Source organism: Ovis aries, chromosome 20, assembly GCF_016772045.2.
Source record: "Ovis aries strain OAR_USU_Benz2616 breed Rambouillet chromosome 20, ARS-UI_Ramb_v3.0, whole genome shotgun sequence".
In the NCBI taxonomy this organism is placed as follows: domain Eukaryota; kingdom Metazoa; phylum Chordata; class Mammalia; order Artiodactyla; family Bovidae; genus Ovis; species Ovis aries.
Window position 1 is genome coordinate 16,007,928 of NC_056073.1, and position 21,095 is coordinate 16,029,022.

At 48.7% G+C, this 21,095-nt stretch overlaps 1 protein-coding gene across 14 annotated transcripts in view; it reads right to left on the reverse strand.

Annotated features, from left to right (window-relative positions):
* TRERF1 (transcriptional regulating factor 1) overlaps positions 1-21,095 on the reverse strand; it is a 209,175-nt gene that overhangs the window by 37,206 nt on the left and 150,874 nt on the right. For all 14 annotated transcript variants that reach the window (XM_060403632.1, XM_042237295.2, XM_060403631.1 and 11 more), the window contains 2 exons: positions 1,978-3,645; positions 565-611 (listed from right to left, as the gene is read on the reverse strand). In XM_060403632.1, coding sequence (XP_060259615.1) covers positions 565-611; positions 1,978-3,387 — 1,457 coding nt within the window. In that variant the 5' untranslated portion in view covers positions 3,388-3,645. The remainder of the gene's footprint in view (positions 1-564; positions 612-1,977; positions 3,646-21,095) is intronic.

Sequence of the window (21,095 nt, forward strand, 5' to 3'; positions counted from 1 at the left end):
TTCCCTTAGAGATATGAGTCTCAGTCCTCTGATAAGTCTTCAGATTACACGTCTTAAGTTTGTCAGGTTCTGGCTAAGTCTTTAATGATTTACCAGACCCACGAGGGGAGAAAGCAAGACTGTACTATTTCACTATGGCATCCTCAAAGCTTAGTTCTATGTCTGGCACATAGTAGGTACTCAACAAACACTCACCGAATGGATAAGAGGGCAGAACATGGGCTTTGGAGTCTATGACAGCACCTCTACTTTCTCGATGTGCAAACTTAAGCTCTCTGAGACTCGGCTTTCTCATTTGTAAAATAATAATGATAATAACAGTTAACAGTGGTTGAGTGCTTACTACATGCTAGGCACATGGTAATCATACCCACCCTCACTGAGTTACTTTTATTAGACATGATATGGAATAATAGTAAGTGGCTCAACCACAACAGGTGCTATTATTGTTCTTATACATTTCTTTGGGGAACTGACTTTAAATTTGGAAATGAATCATGAGACCATCCAGGAAAACCTCCCAGTCTCCCCGCATGCCAACAAGCCTCCACGCATCCATCCTACCTTGACTCAGGAGACCCTGGCTGGGCTCGGCCATCAGGTAGGTGCATCTAATTTTGAGCAATGCAGGACACCAGAAGAAAGAAGAAGAAAAAGAAAAACATGTTTCTGACAGGAGGGGTCTTTGAGCAGTGGGAACACCAGGGCCTGCCCTTCTAGGATTCTTCCCTCTCTCTGCTTCATGCTGACCAGGCTCATAGCTACTCATGCCCTTGCGCTTCCACACCTGAAACTTCCAGTCTTCTTTCCCCCGATGCTCCTGGGCTTGGGGCCACACCCCTGAGGATGCCCCGCCAGCCACAAGCCCACTGGGACTCAGTCCCTCACCTCCTTTTCCTGTTCTCCCCGTCCACCCCTCTGTGCATGGACAGACTCCATTCCCAAGAGAGACACAGAATGGAGAGCTGGAAGATACAGCCTCACACAAGACCTCCTGCTGGAATTCTTTTTAGCCTGGGCCATGCCATCTTATTCTTGCATTCACAAAGGCTCTCAGTTACTACTGGCCTGAGTCCTAAACAAAACAGGGTCAGAGGGAGTTATCTCTGGCCTTCAGCCTTCATCAGAGCCCTCTCTTCATTTACCCTGGTTTTATTCAAGGTACCCTCCTCCCTTGAATCTGTTGTCACTTGAGTGTAGCACTTGGAACACACCAAAACATGAATGGTGCCCAGCACACAGTAGGCAATTTTATGATCAAATCTATTTGGGAAACAATTAAGAGTTAATACCTGTCACCCGCAGGCTGACTCTGATCTGCAGACATGGTCTGCTTGGCTGGACTGTTTTTAAAAACCCTGACTGTGGATATCATTAGTTGGGGCATTGGCCCTCCAGTCCACAAAATCCACATCAGGCCATTCTGCTTATTGACTTTACCTGCCTGGATCCTGTGGGCAGCTAAGGTTTTTCACGTCTGCAACTACATGAGATATCCCTTCATATTGATTTCTCCCAAGAACCCACTCCCCTCCCCCGAGCAATGTCCACTGAACATTCTATGGAACTCCTATTCTGAGCAATAGACTTTGAGAAATGCTGTCATAATATGGTCTCCCTCCCCAGAAGGGAACAATTTCACAGGAAGTCCCCTAAGGATACAGACCTAAAGGGGACAAGACACCCCCACTGTGTGGTCCCTGGGCACCTGATGAGGCCTTGACCATGACATGCATCATCTGGGACCTGATATATATTTTGGCCGCCTCTTTAGTGAGATTATAAGCTCTACGGGCAAAAGACTGAGTCACAATTGATTCTGTATTCCACAATGTCTGGTTAATGTTTGTGGAATAAAGAAAAGAACGAAAGTGTCGGAGGGGTTTGGAGGATGGGACTAGGCACTGCACTGGACTCAGCTCTGGCTGGCATACGCGCACCCTGAGATCCCGGGATGAACGTCCACTCTGAGGATACCTGGGGCCACACGGCACTGGGAGACAGCTGCTGGTGCTGAGACCCCATGTTGTTGAGGTGGATGCTGCCAGGGGACAGGAGCGGCCGGTGCGGGAGGGCACTGCTGGCCCGGTTCAGGTCGGAGCTGGCTGTGTCTCCCATTCCTGTATCTGGAGGCCCCAGGTCCCCGTGGGAGCTCAGCATGGCCTGCGCCTGCCTGTCGCCTGGATAAGTCTTGGGCTGACTGTCCTCAGGCTGCTGGTGCTGAGGCAGGTGGCTCTGCTGGTACACGGGGTGGCCGTAGGGCTGCTGGGGCTCCTGGTAGTAGTACTGGGGCATGGAGCCCAGCTGAATCAGCTGGACTGCATGCGCCTGCTCCGGGGTGTACTGGTGGGGGTCCCTGTGATAAGAAGGGGGCTGCAGGTGCATCTGGGGCTGCTGCGGCTCTGGCAAAGGCTGTATCATGGGTGGGGACTGGTAATACTGAGGTATCTGCATTGAACCCTGCCGTGGCTGCGACTGTGGCTGGGGTTGTGGCGGGCGAATCTGCTGTTGCGGCGGCGGCTGCATTTCTTGCATGGACACCCGCTGCTGCCCGGAGTGTGGCTGTTGCTGTGGCGGGTAATACTGATGCGGCTGCAGCTGCTGCATGTGCTGGGATAGCATCTGGGGGGCCTGCAGCGACTGTCCTCCCTGCACTGGCATTTGGGCCAGCGGTTGCTGGTAGTCATAATACATGTGCCCTTGGCTCGGGTGCTGCCCAACCTGGAGAGCCGGTTTGGATAGCCCACCAGTGAAACCAGGGTGAGGCTGCTGGGACGCCTGCTGGTAGCGGGACGGGAGAGCCGGTGCTGGGGCCTCCATGGGCTTCTGGGACAGCAACTGGCGGAGGGCGCTGTCGGGTGCTCCGTCCATCACCGCTGACTGGGTGTGCAGCACCTGGGCCATATTGTTGACCTGAATTCGCAGGTTTTGGTTGGCAAACACCTGGGTGAAAGAGTCTAGCTTGTGCAGGACACCGCTGGTGAGCTTCTGGGTCCGGATCTCGCTGGCCTGCGAGTAGGTGTACTGGTAGCCATCGGTGGGCTCCGCCTGGGCTGGTGCCCCCCACATCATGTTCGAGTTGGTCAGGTTGCCACGTAGCTGGATGTGGTTTCCAGGCCCTGCATGGCCTCCCCACCCTCCCTGCCTCGAAGTATCCACTTGGCCAAGGTTTTTGGAGCCAACAGCCAAGCCTAGACCATCCCGAGTGTCTTGAGGGAAGTGGGGGGAGATGGGTGATGCCTGAGGGGCATCCATTCCAGCCCCGGGCACTGTATTCCCATAGTTGTGGTTCAGCCCGCCGTGGACGCCAAGTGGTGGCTGTTGGTAGAAAAGGTTCTCACCACCGTGGGCCACATGATTGGTCTTGTATAGCTGCTGGTCCCCCATGGTGCCTGCCCTGGTTGTGAACGTCCAGCCACAAAACCATACAAAAAGGTCAATGACACAAACCCGAAAGGACTGAAACCCTGAGAAGCAGAGAGAAAGCGTCCACACTACTCCACGGCTGACATGTCCGTGACCGTGGCTGCAGCCAGGTGTTCCTGTTGGCCTCTACCACGCATGTGCAGAGCGAGGGGTTTTACATCCTCACCCGGGCTAAGGGACGGACCAAATGCCACCGTGGTGAAGAGATGCTGCTCACACCTGCAAGACAAGTTGCAAAGGACAGGAAAGGACTTACTTGGCTGTTTTGCAATGAGCAACTGTATCTACCACGACTCATTAGAGAAATAAACACAAAACGGGAGCCTGGATTAAAAATAGCCAGTTTCATACACGCCACACCTTTACACTGATTCCGCAGATCTTGACCCTCACATAAGATGTGAACTCTCTTACTTTCAAGCTATTGCTCAACGGCTCATTAGTTCATTGATTCGTTAATTCATTGTTTTGCTCACTGATTAATTCATCCGTTCTTCTGGGACCCTGCTATCGAAAGCCCAGCACTACTGTAGGGCCTAAAAGGATATGAAGAAGTTTAAGATTATGATTGATACTCATAAATCAATTCATCTAGTAAACAAATACTTATTAGACAAAGACATTTACTAAGTGGAAGACACAATGCTTAAGGGAATGATTAAGACATGGGCCAGATCTTGAGGAGCTCACAGTTGGAAAAAGGAGTTGGTCACATGAATAACTACAGTACAAGGATGAAAGAGACACATGTACAGAAAGGGGAAAATAACAGATATGGAATTCATAGGCTGGAGGGTATATTTCTAGCAGAAGAACAGTTTCAAAGAAGAGCAGTGCACGTCAGTACACAGCTACTTGATCCTTTGGTATCCCTGCTCAAAGAAACATCTGTGCACATTGCTGATCACCTGGCCAGAAGTCTGTGATGGGCCTGGACTCAATAAATAAATAAATAGGTAAACAAATAGGCGGAGCCAATCAAGTTCCCTCTCTTAGAAACATGAACTAGGGGATCTCCCTGGTGGTCCAGTGGTTAAGAATCTGCCTGCCAGTGCAGGGGACACGAGTTCGATCCCTGATCCAGGAAGATCCCACAGGCCACAGAGCAACTGGGCCCCTGCGCCACAACTACTGAGCCCACACTCGGAACACCGAAAGTGAGACACTCTAATAAATACGTAGTAAATCCTATTTGTTAGGCTAGGTGGTTTCCAATTCTTGTTTTTCATTAGGAAGGCCCAGTAGAATTAAAATACAATTGTCAGTGATAGATCGCTATGTGATTTTTGGTACATAACTCAGAAGCAGATCAAGAACACTGAGCTGACACCACTTTAATAAAACTCGTATTTTTTTATCTATTAGTTTATACGAATGAGGGGTTTCAGTGTTTACATCTATATAAATGAAAAATGGAAATATAATAGATGCTGGTCTATGTCTCATATCTCATGCAACAAATAGTATTCTTCCATGGACAGATTAAAAAACAAAAAACAGAAGAAATAACCCAGCACCAGCAAGAGTCTACCTCTGGATCTGGGTGACAACTGCATGGGGGGTGGTGTGCTTCCTCTGTGATAACCTGAGTTGCACACTCGGACTTCATCACATACGTGTATGTTGTGCGTCAATAAAAAGATGACTTAGCTAAAGCATGGAAACAACCTGATTGTTCATCAAGAGGTGAATGGATAAAGAAGACGTGGTACACACCACACACACACACACACACACACACAGATATAAAGGAATACTACTCATCCATAGAAAAGAACAAACTAATGCCATTTGCAGCAACATGGATGCAACTCTAGATTGTCATACTGAGTGAAGTAAGTCAGAAGGAGAAAGACAAAAATCATATCATATCATGTATAAGTGGGATCTAAAATACAGCACAAATGAACCTAGCTACAGAAAAGAAAGACTCACAGACACAGAGCTCCGACTTCGGGTTGCCAAGGGAGGAGGGTGGGAGAGCGATGAACTGGGAGTTTGGGGCTGGTAGATGTAAACTATTGCATTGAGAACGGATAAACAACAAGGTCCTACTGTTTAGCGCAGGGAACTATATCCAGTCTCCTGGGATAAATCATGACGGAAGAGAATATTTTAAAAAGAATGTGTAAAACGGAGCCACTGTGCTGTACGGCAGAGATCGGCACAACACTGTAAATGAATTATACTTCAAACAAAACAACCCCTCAACCCCCCTGCAAACAAAAAAGTATTTACATGAAAAACAATTAAAAATTAAAAAGTCTCCAGCATCACCATCTAAGGTATATTTTCAATATAATTTTAGTTTTTATGAGTATTATTTACCCAAATTAGAACATACTTCATGCTATCTTGATCAACTGCACACTTTTAATAATCATTATAATGATAACTCAAATGGGAAGAAAATTTTAGAACTTAGAACTTTATGATTTCAGGAAATTTTAAAAGTTTTAACTTCATATAAAATTGTTACCAAAAATTAGGATAGGGAAACAAATGATAGAGTTTTAGGGACAGAAACATATTACATTAGCATAAAATTCCACAGGGGAAGTGAAATAGAAATAAAATTTCAGGAGAAAAAGGAGCACTGACTATTAATGAAGAACATGTCCATGCTTTTCCAAAATGGATGATGTGGGTATCAAATTCCATGGTGTTTAGATTCCACTGGATAAATTTAAAACAGTGATGTCATAGTTTTACTTAAAAATATCAGTGTTTACAATGTACTGGAAATTGCATCTTCTGCAGACATATAATAAAAAATGAAGATGTAAACTTTAAAATGTGTGAGGGGGTAAATGGTTTTATAATATCCTTTTATGGGGGATTTTAAGCAGGAAGTTTTTGAAGACACTCCCTCCAACTGGGAGCAAATCTAAGTTGGTCTCTCTGTCCCTTTCTGAACGAGAAGAGATGGAGATGGACAAATTCAGGGTGAGGCATTTGGTTTGGTGGAATGAAGGGTGGAACAAGGAAAGCAGTGGAGTGGGACAAAGGCTGGATAAACATGGCTGGAGCAGACCCTGAAGACGAAGCCTTGAGGACTCCCAGCGACCACCCACTAAGAGGGTCTGACCTCCTGATCAGCCTCCTACTCCACACCCCCATTTCCAAGTTCAAAGCAAACTCAATATCATCTCCCCACAAATGGATGCTCCTCCAAAGCCCTTGGGACTTCCCTGATGGTCCAGTGGTTAAGACTCCATGCAGCCAGTGAAGGGGGCTCAGGTTTGATCTCTGGTCAGGGAACTAGATCCCACACTTGAAAAAAAAAAGATCCTGCAGGCCACAACTAAGACCCCTGAGTGTGTGCGTGCTAAGTCGCTTCGGTCGTGTTTGACTCTGTGTGACCCTCTGGATTCTAGCCTGGCAGGCTCCTCTGTCCATGGGATTTTCCAAGCAAGAACACTGGAGTGGCTTGCCGTGCCCTCTTCCAGGCCATCTTCCCGACCCAGGGATTGAACTTGTCTTTCTTATGTCTCCCGCATTAGCAGGTGGGTCCTTTACCACTGGCGCCACCTGGGAAGCCTAACTAAGACCCAGCACAGCCTAAGTAAATAAATATTTTAAGAAAACAAGCCAAAACAAAGTCTCACCCTTGACTCTTGCTTCCCCCTTAACCAGCCACCATGACCCATCAATTCACCACCTAGTACTTTCTGAACTCGACCTATTTTCTTCTGGTTCTAGCACCCTAGGGTACTAGCACCCTAGTCCAGGGCACTGTATTTATCATCTGCACCATCTCCAAAGCAGGCTGATTGGTGATCTCCCTGCTTTCAGTCATGTCCATTCTCCACACAGCAGCAGCACATCTTTCCGAAATGTACTGTGATAACATCATCCCACTGTTTAAAACCTTTCCATGGCATCTTTAGTACCATTCAGTTTAAAATAAAAATCATAACGCGGCTGACAGGGTTCCCCATGGTTTGTTCCCAGCCTCAGGATATAACCCTTTCTTCCTTGTTCTCCCCACCAACTCCCTGTCCACATTCCCAGTCACTCTGGTCTCCCAGAGTGACCAGGTTCCATGAATCTGCCAAGCTGCCTCTTACAACAGGACCTTTGCACATACTGCCCCTCCCTAATTTGGAGAGCTTTCCCCTTCCCTTCTCCACCTCTTCATCCAGCCAAGTTCTGGGCATCCTTCAGTTCTCAGCCGAAACTATACCTTCTTAGAAAATCTATCCTAACCTCAACTCCCAAGGCTACATGAGGGTCATTTCTTTTATGTTCTCATAAAACCGTATCCCTTTCCTTCAGACCACTTTTCTCAGCCTGTAACTGTATTTCCACCAGTGTAATTATTTGATTCATGGATCTTTCTCTTACCAGGGCAGGGACCATGTCTGTTTTTTTATTTTAGCCTATTATGACCAACCTAGATAGCATATTAAAAAGCAAAGCCATTACTTTGCCAACAAAGGTCTGTCTAGTCAAGGCTATGGTTTTTCCAGTGGTCATGTATGGATGTGAGAGTTGGACTGTGAAGAAGGCTGAGCACTGAAGAATTGATGCTTTTGAACTGTGGTGTTGGAGAAGACTCTTGAGAGTCCCTTGGACTGCAAGGAGATCCAACCAGTCCATTCTGAAGGAGATCAGTCCTGGGATTTCTTTGGAGGGAATGATGCTGAAGCTGAAACTCCAATACTTTGTCCACCTCAAGCGAAGAGTTGACTCATTGGAAAAGACTCTGATGCTGGGAGGGATCGGGGGCAGGAGGAGAAGGGGATAACAGAGGATGAGATGGCTGGATGGCATCACCGACTCAATGGAGGTGAGTTTGAGTGAACTCTGGGAGTTGGTGATGGACAGGGAGGCCTGGTGTGCTGCGATTCATGGGGTTGCAAAGAGTCAGACACGACTGAGTGACTGAACTGAACTGAACTGATGATTCTATTCCCCAAATCTACCATAATTCACAGTATATGGTAGGCCCCCTGATAAGAATTTCTTGACAGAGGGGTAATATTATTGAATGAATGAATCAATAAATGGAAAAAAAATTAAGAGAACAATGACCAAGTGTCCTGGTGAACTGATATACAGGAAAAGATATTCAGTGTAGGCTGAGCGAATATTAAATCCTCATAAAGAACAATTATATTTTACCTGGTCCTGATGGACAAATAGGGTTTACAGAGCTGAGAGGACCAGCAGGAGTATTCCACCTGTGGGAACATGCACAAAGGCAGAGAATCAGGTGCAGGGAGGTTAGGGGTCCATGCTGAGGCTCCACATCCTTGTGAGGAACTCACTGATGATCAGGCTAAATTTGTATGGTCAGGGATAAATTGTGGGGGTCTTAAAATGATGTTCAGGGACATCCCTGGTGGTCCCTGGGACTCCAAGCTCCCAATGCAGGGGGCCCAGGTTTGATCCCTGGTTGGGGAACTGGATCCCACATGCCACAACTAAAGATTCTGCATGCACAATTAAGGATCCTGCACAGCCAAATAAATGAAAAGAAAAAAAAAATTATGTCCAGCAGTGTTATCCTGTGGGCATTAGCCCTGGTGATATCAGAAAGTCCTGCCCGGCTTAAACCTCACCACGTAACCTTCCTTGAAAGCCTTGCACCAGGGCACCTCCCCCAGGAAGAATTGCTGAAACTCACCAGACTCTGATCATGATCTGACTCCGTGTCTCTCCATTATACACCGTGGGTGGAAGGGAAGCTAGATAGTTTTATGTCTATTGACCTGTCTGCTCTGCTGTGTTCCCAGACTGCTGCGCAAGAGGGATTACTTGGTGTTCTGAGTTACTGTATCCGTTATTTGTGGATAATTTCAGAACTGGGAACGTAGTTTATTTATAAAGAACCCTAGAAAGCAGAAAATGCTAGAAAGTCAGAGGCGGGGCTCCCAAAGTGTTTTTTTCCCAGGCCAGCAGCATCAGCATCACTTGGGAACTTGTAAATGCTGATTCTTTTTCTTTTCCTTTAAAAGTATTTTTTATTGACATATAGTTGAATTACAATGTTGCACTAATTACTACTATACATCAAAGTGACTCAGTTACACATTCTTTTTTCATATTCTTTTTCCTTTTGGTTTATCACAGGGATTATAGATTATAGTTCCTACTGTGCTTTACAGTAGGACCTTGTTGTTTCTCCATTGTATATACACCAGTTTGGGTAAATGCTGATTCTTGAGAATCACTGAATGTAGGCGGTGGGGTGGGTGGGGCCCAGCAGTCTGAGCTTTTTAAAAAAAAAAAAATTTCTTTTTGGCTGTGTCCTGCAGCATGCAGGATCCCAGTTCCCTGACCAGGGATCAAACCTGAGCCCCTCCACCCCCGACATTGGGGGCACAAATTACCAGCCACTGGGCTGCCAGAGAAGTCCTGGCAGTCCGTGTTTCAATGAGCGCTCCTGTTCAGTCTGATGCCCTCTCGAGTTGAAAGCTGTCTGTAACTTCCAGACCTAGAAGAGTACCTGACTCAACAGTAGTAGGCAATCAAGAGTCGTATACTCTGTATAATGGCTCTAGGTTCATCCACCTCAGTTCAACCGATTCACATTTGTTCCTTCCTATGGCTTAGTAATATTCCATCATATATATGTGCCAAAACTTCTTCATTCATCTGTCGATTGACATCTAGGTTGCTTCCTTGTCCTGGCTATTGGTGGGAGGTAAGCTCTAGAGGGAGGGGATATATTTATATATGTGTGTCTGTGTGTATATACACATATATACAGTTATGACTGACTCACATTTTTGAACAGCAGAAACCAATACAACATTGTAAAGCAATTGTTTAGTTGCTAAGTCATGTCCTGCTCTTCTGCAACCCCACGGACTGTAGAACGCCAGGCTCCTCTGTCCACGGGATTTTCCAGGCAAGAATACTGGACTGGGTTATCATTTCCTTATCCTCCAGTTAAAAAATTAATTGAAAAACGTGAATACAGATATCATAAAATGGAAAAAAAAAAGAATCATAAACTGAATGGAAGAGATGAAAAATGACTTCCCTAGGGAGATGTATTGAGGTAACAGCAAAACCATATGCTACTTATTTCATTACGTTTATATATTTTTGAATAGATACTAAATTCACATGGTTCAAAATTCAAAAGGTAAAAAAAACATACAAAAGGTATAAAAGAGCATACAAAAGAGTGAAAATAATCTCAAATAAATGCTTGAAAATGAAACGAAAAGTTAGAGCAAAATTTTTATAAAGGGTACTTCAGACAGCCAGCACCCCTCCAGACAATCACTCAGGTTTGTATATTCTAGAGACACTATGCTCATACAAGAATGTTTGTACACACCCCTACCGCCACCCCCATTTACTCAGGCAGCAGCACACCAGGCCCACAGTTCAGCATTTGGTCAAATGTTTTTAAATAAAACATTTAAAACCTGGAAACTGTTCCTCTTGGTGGATTAGTCAATCCCACAGGACTGTTATAATACTAACTCAAGATTCAAGTCTTTATTATTTTGCTAATAAAGTAACTGCTTTTCTCATTATGTATAACACTTCCTATTTGGTACCTGGCACCAGGAACTTTTTCATTTATGAATGAATTAACAGAACAACTGCTTTCACATTTCTTTGGTCAAGTCCTTCCTAGAACAAGACTCCAGGATTTTGGATTCAGCTCAACAAAAATGCTGCATGCTCAAAACCTGAGATGCTCACTCTGAAGCATTAGAGTCAAATGGCCTGCTTTGGTGTTACGCCCCCATTGGCTGCCCAGTCCTTCTAAGGTAGGGACAGCATCCTCTCCATTTGGGTCCCGAGAGACTGGAACACAGCTGATGCTCAACAGACACTCATTGAGCTGCAATGCCAAGTCAGAGAAATGAGGCCTAAAGCACTTCACTCCCAGATTCCTATGCCTCTGACATGGACCGAGGGCCAGAATTTACTATTTTCCCAGGGTGCTAGAGTGCCAGAGTCACGGAATGCTGCACATAGTAAGAAGGCTCTGCGGAGATGTTTTAGCACAGGGCTTTTCTGTACAGGGCCAGAGAGTAAATATTTTCAGCTTTGTGGGCCATACAGTGTCTGTCACAGCTCTGCGGTTGCAATGCAAAAGCAGCCATAAACCATATATAAATGTGTGGTTGTGTTCTAACACAATTTTATTTATGGACACTGAATTTTATATAATTTTCACATGTCAAGAAATAGTTGTTCTTTTTTGGATTTTTCTTCAACGTGAAAAACCCTTCTGGGCCCACAGGCCGTTCAAGAACAGGCTGGGGCTGGATTGGGTCCCGGCCACGGCATGCTGACCTCTGTTCTAGTGCATTAAAGTCCCTCTCCCCTCCCCTTAAACCCCCCGGGGGTAGAGGAGACAGGACGCAGTCTGCAAAGAAGGATGGAAAGGACCATCCTTTGAATCAGAGAGAGAGAGGAAGTTGACTTTGGCCAACGGTTCATCAAGACTTGTTTGCTTACAATTCAGGGTAAGCTCCCGCCAGACCACCACCGCTTGTTTGAGGAAGAAAAACCGAAAAGATTTTCCTTTTTCTGACACCAGGCTATCCTTCAGGGACTATACACACAATTCCCCTAGTGACTTGGCTTCGGTCTTAGGCACGACTTCCTCTCAGGTCTGTCAAAGGAGCTTAACTTGGGTCCTCCTGGAATTCTGTTCCCCGAAGGAAGCAGAAGCCAAGGGCAGTTCTCCAAGACATGGACTCGTGGCTCGTGGTCTCCTTTCTAGCAACACTGTTGTTCTAAATGCTTTCTGATTAGTCTTCTAAATAAAGCCAGTGGGTGTTTTATAATCCAGTAACCCAATTACCGCGGACCAGTTCTGCCAATGCGGGCGATTAGAGCTGAGTCTTCCTCCACGCAGAGTGCCTGGCCCGTCCTTGCTCCCTCCCGCCCCCACTGCTCCCTGCCCCCGATCTCACGCTGACTCTCAGCCCTGGGCGAGTTCACAAGCCTTCCTTTGGACACCAAGAGACATTTATTTCTCCATCGTTCAGTCTCACCCCGTAACATCAATTGCTTCCTCCCAAGCCCCAGGAACCAGGAAGAAGCCTGACTCGCAGCCTGCAGAGTTTGGACTTCGCTTCCTGGGGCTGGCTCTCCATCAGGGCATGGAGATGGGAGCTATTCCACTTTCTGGGATGCAGTTCTCACTGCGCTCTCTGGGCCTACCAGAGAATTGGTAGAATTCTCTGAGTTCTACCAGAGAATTAATTAACATTGTCATCCCCAGCCCTCGTGACTGCCACATGCTGCTTCCTTCCCACCCTAGCTGGTATGAAGCAGTGTGGATGCTGAGGACACAGGGAGAAAAGGGGGGGTGCTCAGAAGTCTAGGGGGGCTTCCTGGAGGAGGCAGACATGGTCCGAGGGGGCCCTGTTGATACATTCCTGGATATAGTTTTTCAAATCACCCCTCCTTGACAAATGGTTGGGACTAGGTGGGGAGATTAGGAATAAAAACTAGTCAGACTTCCCTTTCTGGTTCAGTGGCTAAGACTCTGCGCTCCCAATGCAGGGGGCTGGGGTTCGATTCCCGGTCAGGTAACTAGATCCCGCATGACACAACTAAGACCTAGCACGGCCACGTAAAGAAATAAATATTTTTAAAAAGGAATAGGGACTTGCTGGAAGTTGATAAGAGATGTGCAGAGAGAAGGCAGGATGGGGAGACACCAGAATCATCCACATGTGAGTTCCTGGGAGACCTGAACACCGACTACTTCCTCATCACACGTGTCTCCTAAGGAGCTGCTGCTGGGAGAATTTTAGGAGTCACATGACCATATTTTGAAGACCTACTTTGTATCAGGAGATATGACTAGGTCATGACCACTGGCTTCCCAGCCCAGAGACTGGCATCTAGGCCTGGCCTTATCCTCTGTATTCCTTCCTGCAAACTTACACGGAGGACCTACTGTGCCAGCGCCCTGCTAGGGGAGACAAAACCCTGCAAACCTCTGTCTTGAGGCCCACAGCCTTGGGGCAGGGGCAGGTGCCAGGCTTCCTAAAGAGCCAAAAAATTTCACAAGGAGGAGGTGGAGGGGGCAGAGGGAAGCCTGGCAGGGGGCTAGGGTCAGTCCAGCCAGCACTCAGGAGGTGCTGTGGGCCAATCCCCTGCTTCTGGGGACTCAGGGAGGGTCTTGGCAGGGTGACCAGATGGAGGGGTCTGGGCCAGGGTTGCAGGGAGGAGCCTCCACTCCTGCCTCCGAGCACCTGAGGCTCAGGCCTTGTGAATCAGCACTGAGAGGTGCAGCCAGGGAAGGAGCCCTGTTCTGACAGCTTTTCTGGGCAGGGCAGGGCAGGGCTGGGAGACCGGGAGGCCTCCCTATGATGCAGCCACAGGGAGCACGGAGTGAAGATGGAGGGAAGGAGGGGTGGCTGGCAGGTAGATGTAGACTCACTGGCCCCACTCCCAGCGACAAGAAGCCTAAGAAAACACAAGTCAAGCACCTGAGGCCTCTGCTCCTGTCACTCAAGCCCTACAGCCAGCACCCTGGGCCGAGCTGCTGGGAGGGACTCCAGCCGTTCAAGCAGCACAGACTGACTTCCTCTGCAGTGGGAGGGAGGTGGGCGGCCAGCACTGGCCCCTGGGACTACACCAGCCCCCATCCCCAATGTCGCCCAGGATTCCAGGTAGGCTGCGTGGTTAGGGGCTCAATTCACAAATGGAGCAGCTGGCTTGGCTTTGATCTGTGATGTTAAAGATGTTAGATTGTACAAAAAACAAATGCCCCTTGACACCCAAGGCCTGGAGAAGGAGCTGGTGTATCAGGGGAAACCACCTCCCTTCTTTCTGGCAAGTAGCCCACAGTTCATTGGGTAACAAAGCCTGGGCTGCTCCCCTGTGTGGAAATAAATGCAGGAAGGTTCTCGTGCTCTCTTGCTCCTTCTGTCTGTGTTTCAGGCTCTCTGGTGGCTCAGACAGTAAAGAATCCGCCTAGAGTACAGGAGACCTGGGTTCGATCCCTGGGTTAGGAAAACCCTCTGGAGAAGGGAATGGCAACCCACTCCAGTATTCTTGCCTGGAGAATCCCATAGACAGAGGAGCCTGGCGGGCTACAGTCCATGAGGTTGCTAAGAGTAGGACATGACTGAGCAACAAACATGTACACTTGGCCCTTCTGTCTGCGTTTCGGACGGGAGGTACCCCGGGTTATGACGTCAGTGCCACGCTGGGCCATCCTGTCAACACAGGGCCCCAGCCTGGGGCAATGCCACGGCCCTTCTGGCCCAGAGTTCTGAGACTTTGGGGGGAATTCTGGGAATCAGGAAACAAGCCAGAAGGACCTCTGGTGTCTGGGGCTGGAGGCCTTCCCAGCGGCACTTCCTGAGTCGGTCCCTCCTCCGGGCCCCTGCGAACCGGGTTCTGGCGGATCATCGTCAGTCCGCCCCCACCTTCTCAGCGGGGGTGAACTTGTCGAGGGCAGCTGGAGGCCCCTTCTTGCTCATCTCCAGGACCCAGCCTGGGCCCCACACCTGGCACTGTGTTAAGCAGGCGTTCGCTCAGTGGAGCCAGACATAGGGCCTCAGGCCCCTGCTCATTTCCCACCACTCCAGAGCCCCTGGACTGAAGTCTGACTCAGTGGCTTGGCTGCCCCTGGAGATGCCTTTTTAGTGCTTGTGCTAAGCGAGGGAGGCCAGCCTTCCTCATCAGAGGAGAGGGCACCCTGACCAGGATCTTACAGCCCACGGGAAGCTGTTGAGGGAGGGGAAGCAAAGGGTAGACAGCCCCAGGGATGGAATAGGGAAGATGCCCTGCAGGAGACGAGCCGACGTGAGCTGTCGCAACCACTTTTGAGACCACTTCTGGGAGGGTCTTGTCCCAAATGACAGCACACGCCAAGACTGAGGAAAAACTGCATGCTTTAAGTTATGGATGCTTCTAGGAATTCCAGTATTACAGAAAAAAGTTGGAAGTGCATATTCACCTGAGAGTCCTGCTGTGGACATTCGTGTGCAATAGTGGGAGGATCACAGAGTCTGGCTTCCGTCTACCCGACAGGTTCTGAGAGGCCTCAGGAGAGTAAGAGACTGTCCTGCCCTTTGTGAGGTTTACCCCCTCCTCTGGTAACCCTTCCATCCCTCCTGGGAAGCTCCCAAGCCTGTCTGGACTCACTCAAGACCGATGTCCTCTTGGTCACTGGCTCTCATTACCTCACTGCCTCCGTTTCTTGCCAAAATAACTTTCCTTGGAATTACCCTGGTGGTACAGGGGTTAAGAACCCGCCTTGCAATGTAGGGGATACAGGTTTGATCCCTGGTCAGGGAACTATGATCGTGGGTGCCGCAGGGCAACTAAGCCCGAGCGCCATAATGAGAGAGCTCGCATGATGCAACGAAGAACTGACACAGCTGAATAACTAAACAAATAGTAAAAAAAAAAATAACTTCCCTTGGCTGCTCTACAATCAGAGGGCCAAAGTGATGCGTCCACCAGGGGCCCCAGAAGCGGAAGCAAGAAGGCAGGCATGGGGTTCCCAGAGCCTGGGGGCCCTGGGGAAAGTGAGGACCAAGCCCTGGGCAAAGATCTGTAGGCCCAGACACATGTCACTCCTCCAGGTCAGTTCTCAGACAAGAACCAGACCAGAACCTTGGGCGTTCTATTTCTCCACCGTAGCCAGACTCTAAGTTCTATGGAAGCAGAGCTGTCTTAATACCTCTGCTTTTACATCCCTCCCTTGCTTCTCCACGATGGCATGAGCAGTGTTTGACCCAAAGCCAACCCACTCAATGTTTAGGGAAAGCAGTCAACAAGCTTGTCAAACTTCCCTTCTCTTTTGCATCCACAGGTTGTCGACTTACGTCACACTGAATTAACTGAGATCTTGTGAGATCTTAGTGCCCCAATCAGGGATTGAACCCAGGCCCACAGCACTGAAAAGTGCCGAGTCCAAACCACTGGACCGTCGGGGAGTTCCATCTCTGTGCATTTCATGTGTTAGTTACTTGTCTTCGGGTCAGGTGTAGACCCTCTGGGGGCCAAGAGCTGGGTTCCCCATGGTGCTCAGAGCAGAGGTGGGTAGGGCAGGGCCTTGGTGAACATTTTCACAGATGCGTGCAACTCTTTTTTCCAAAGGCTTTCACAGTAGGATTTCTGACAAAGCTGACATCTAGACATCACGTTTCAGGAAATGGGTGAGGAAAGACAGGTCTCTTAAGATCTCCTTGAGTGCCTGATTAACCCCCTAAGGAGCTGTTTGGGATAGAAATCCCCAGCCTGAACCCTCAGCTGCTCCTGGCTGAGTTGAACCCCTCAACACTTTAGAGGGGACATGGCACCTTCTGCTTGCAAAAGGGAGAAGAGGCCAGAGTCTATGACCTGAACCTCAAAAGCTCTTTGTCTCAGCAGATGACCCTAACTCCACTTCATAGAGAACAGGGGGCTGTAGGTCTTCACCACCTCCACTTCCTGACTCTCACACAAACGTCCACCCTCCACCTGCACCCCAACAACTCTCTCTCCACTCACCTTAAATACTGGAAGGGCCTGGATCAGAAACATGGGATCCCAAGAGCTCACCTCCCCCACTTCCAATCAGCTATCAATTCCAGTTGGCTTCTCCTCCATAACATTCCCTGACCACCTTCTTCTCTTATCCCCACTGTCCCAATCCACAGAACAGTCCTTTATAGCTGGTCTCACCTGCTCTAGCCCTACCCACTCTAGCCCACTGTCCACAACACCTCTCTGCTTCAAACCACCAATGCGCTCTCTGTCCACAGGAGAAGCATCCATAGAGCTTAGTCTAGCAGAGGGCACCCCACAATTTGGCCTCACCTCCTCTTTCAATGATTTGCCTCACCATTCACCCATACACGTCTTGAACCCCCTACACGGAGCCACACAGAATCTCCAGAATATTGGTCCCTCTGCCTGAAACCCCCTTTTCCCCTTTCTCCTTCTTCTCAACTTGTAAGTTCCTGTTGAAACCTATCTTTTATGATGCCTTCCTTGATTCTCAGACATTCAATGAAATGAAGTTTTTCCTGAGGGCCCACAATGTCCCAGGCACAGTGGACACGGTGAGGGGGGTGCAAGACGTGGTGTCAGGGGCTTGCCATCGAGGGATGGGGGCATGTCAGACAATGACAGATCCAAGTCTATGACTGTGATGCGGGGTTACAGCAGGGGCTGTGACCTCCGCAGAAGGTCAGGGGAGAATCCTCTGTGTAACTCAGTGATACAGCCACCTGCAGGATGAGAGGGGTATAACAGGAAAAACAGAGCCTCCCAGACAAAGTCAAGGACAGCACGGGCAAAGGCCCTGTGGCAGGTGGAAACGCGGTAGGCCCAAGAGCAGAAAGAAGGCCAGAGTGGCCAGAACAGGAGCAGAGCAATGAAACTGGAGAGGGGGCAGGGGCTGGGCCACCCAGGTTCCCAAAGGTTAGGAGTTTTATCTTTACATCAAGAGCAACTGAGGAACAAGCAAAGTGTTCTGAGCAGTGTGTTTCTGTGTGTGTGTGTACAAGCACGTGTCACTGATCAGAGTTCCATTAAGCAAAGGCCACAGGATGGAAGAGAGAGCAGCAAACCTTTTCTGTAAAGGGTTGGACAGTATATATTTTAGGCTTCACAGCCGGGAGGCAAAATTGAGGTTATGATGTAGACATTTTTATAATAAGAGGAAAAACAAATTTCTACAAACTTCTTGAGGAAACTCAAAATATAAGAGTAATTGAGGACAATTTTCTATAATGTAGATCTAATGAGAAGAATGGAATTATTTTTTGGAGGGATAACATTTTGTTTACTTGGGTTCAAAGTCAGTGTCCCATATCATCAAATCACCATATGGACAAAACATTTCTAGCTCGTGGGCTGTACACACAACCAGGCAGCGGCTGGATTGGCCCATGGGCCATCATCTGTGGACCCCTGGTCAGAACAACGGGCTGCAGGAGGGTGCGTGATGATACTGGATGGATGTGAGGGGTACTCAGCTTAGTGACGGTCCAAGCCAGGCAGTTCGGATGTGGGTGGTAATGGAAGGGCATCTGGGGGTGAACCTGATAGGACTTAGTGATGAGATGGGCACAGGGGTGTGGGAGAAGTGAGTGTCAAGATGACGCCTAGATCCGCATCTGTGAAGACGGAGCACCGCGAAAGCGCTTTCATTCTGAGACCTATGACAAGAGCCGTCACAGAGGCAGCTGGACCGAGGGCTCCAAGGCTCAGAGAGGCTGGCGCGTCCCCTGACAACAGCGGGTAGGTGAAGACAGAGACAGGAGGGAGAACGCCTGGAGGGCAAGTGAGAATGGTAAGACTCGGGCTGCGCGTCTTGATTACACCACTTAGTGCCCCGGTTCCAGCTGTTTTATCTGCCTCAGCTATCAGACTGGGGCCTCTTCTAAGGAGTACCTACTGGGCACCCACTGGGAGCTAAGGACATAAGACAGGGAAGGAAAGTGGGGGGGGGACATTTCACTTCTGCAGGCTCATACAGAGAAGAGCCCCCTCCATGCACAATGGAAGCCCACTTCCCACTTCCATCCTCAGAGCCCACCACCTCCCTGGCTAACCTTCCATGGGAGCTGCTTTCTATAAGGGTCATGGGGCCTTCCCTGATCACTTAAAATCATTCAAGTATGTGCGTGCAAACACACGCACGCACAAATCTCCCCCCCACCAACCCTGGCCACATGATTTGTGGTGATGTATTGACAACATGCCCATCAGCTGTCAGTTCAACATGTCTAAATATTATGTTCCATCACCCAGAACATCTTTTTTTTTTTTTAATTAAGAAAAAGTGGCAGTCTCAGTCATAGCAAGGAGGGGAGAAAGGGGAAAATCAATTCTTTCTTCATCCTTTTCTTTTCTTTCCCCTGCCTTTTTCTGAACAGAAGAGTGACAAGCTTGTGGTTCCTTCTCTCCAACAGCCCTGGGATGAGGAGGTCAGGGCTGACATGGAGACTGACCCGCCCCGGCGGCCGTGGGTGTGTCTGCCTGCGGTCAGTGGAGCTCAGAGCAGACCCGTCCCCTGAGGCAACAGCCACGAACCCTTTGGCTCACGTGGAGTCTCTCGTAAGGACAGTGAGAAGTTCATGGGAGGGCGTGCTTGTCCTTACGGCCAACAGTAGCCTTCTGGAAAGCACTGGACAAAGCACCGACATAGACTATTTTGTTTTGTCCCCACCACGGGGCTGTGAGTTCAGAATTGCTTTCTCCATTTCAGAGATGAGGAACCTCACATGCAGGGGATGATGGACCCATGGCTCCACACATGCAGCTGGGGGCTAAGCCTCCAGCCCTCTGATGCCAGGAGGAGGTGTCCTCTGATACTGTGCAGTGCCCTTCGTTCATCTGACACAGATCGGAGTAGCTTGAAGTTACTTGCCCTAGCTGGACCCCTGCAGCGCTCCCCAGTTCTGACAAGTCAAGGAGAGCTGGCTTATACCCTGGTGTAGACACGCCCTGGGCATCAGCTCCAGGCAGCCTTCAACCGTCCAGCATACAGCTATGGAAGTATGAGAAAGAATCTGATGCAACTTATACCCCAAGTTCTTTCTCTTTCTAGGTTTAAAGGGCTAGCTTCAGTTCTTTGAAACCTTTTTTTTTTTTTTTTTTCTAACTCATCAGGAACTTTTCTCACTGGAGAGAAACAAAATGGATTATGTGGCAGGCGTTTCCCTTACAGAGGCACCCAAAGCACCAGACTCTGGAGTCAGAAGACCAGAGTTCAAATCGTTAACATTCCATGGCAAAGTGAGAACTGGGCAGGCCTATCTAATCTCTTTTTTGAGTTTTTCTGAGGCCTCAGTTTTGACATCTGTCAAAGGGGCGTAACAATACCTCATTGCTCCAGGTTTTGGGTGAAGGTTAAACAGGAGAGGGTTTGGGACATGCATGGTGGCCAGGGAGGACTCACAAAGTCTCACCGCCTGGGTGGGGTTTCTGCTGTTTTGTTTTGACTTGGGTACAGTTTAGATCAGGCTCAGTGACTCAGGGATGATTGAATATGTTTAGTTATTTGTTTCCTGGGCAACCTTCAGCCTTCCCTTGTGTTTCAGTGAGCAGCACAGCGCTCAGGGGCAGAAATGGCTAGACGTGGACGCAGCAAGGAAGAGAAAAACCACAGCTGTGTGGGCCCCTCTGGTGTAATGATAGGTAACCTCTCTTCCCCTGACACCCTTCTGAAAGCACCACCGAATCGGAGAACATGCACCTTTATCCCCAGGGAAGATCCAGAGTGGCCGTGGAAAGGCTAACGTCCATTTAGTATACTGTTTGCCAGGCGGAGGAAGAAGCAGGTGGCAAACAGGCCCACATGACTTGCTCATTGATGAAAGATGCTTCTGGGGCAGGCTGGTCCCTGCAAGAGAGGCCTGCAGATCTCTACAGGTCAGCACGACTCGGTGGTGCCCGAGAGGGACTCAGTGTGGCCGAGGGTCAGGCGGAGCACTGCAGTGAGGCTACTGGTAACTAAGAGGGTATTCTGCTCTCTGGAGTCTGGCTTCCAGGCTGCTCAGACTCCAGGAGAAGGGAAGAGAGGTAATTCTTGAGCGGCCACCTGAAGCTTAGGGATATTAGTGGTTATCATTAAAGCAAGAAGCTGAAAAGGATGCCGCCCCAGTTACCCGGAAAGAGACATTTCATTCCCTCCACCATGCCTAATAAGGAGATAATCTACTTCTTTTCCTGTTTCGAGGGGGGCTCCAGCTCTCAGATTCCAGGAAATTGGCAGTAACTGT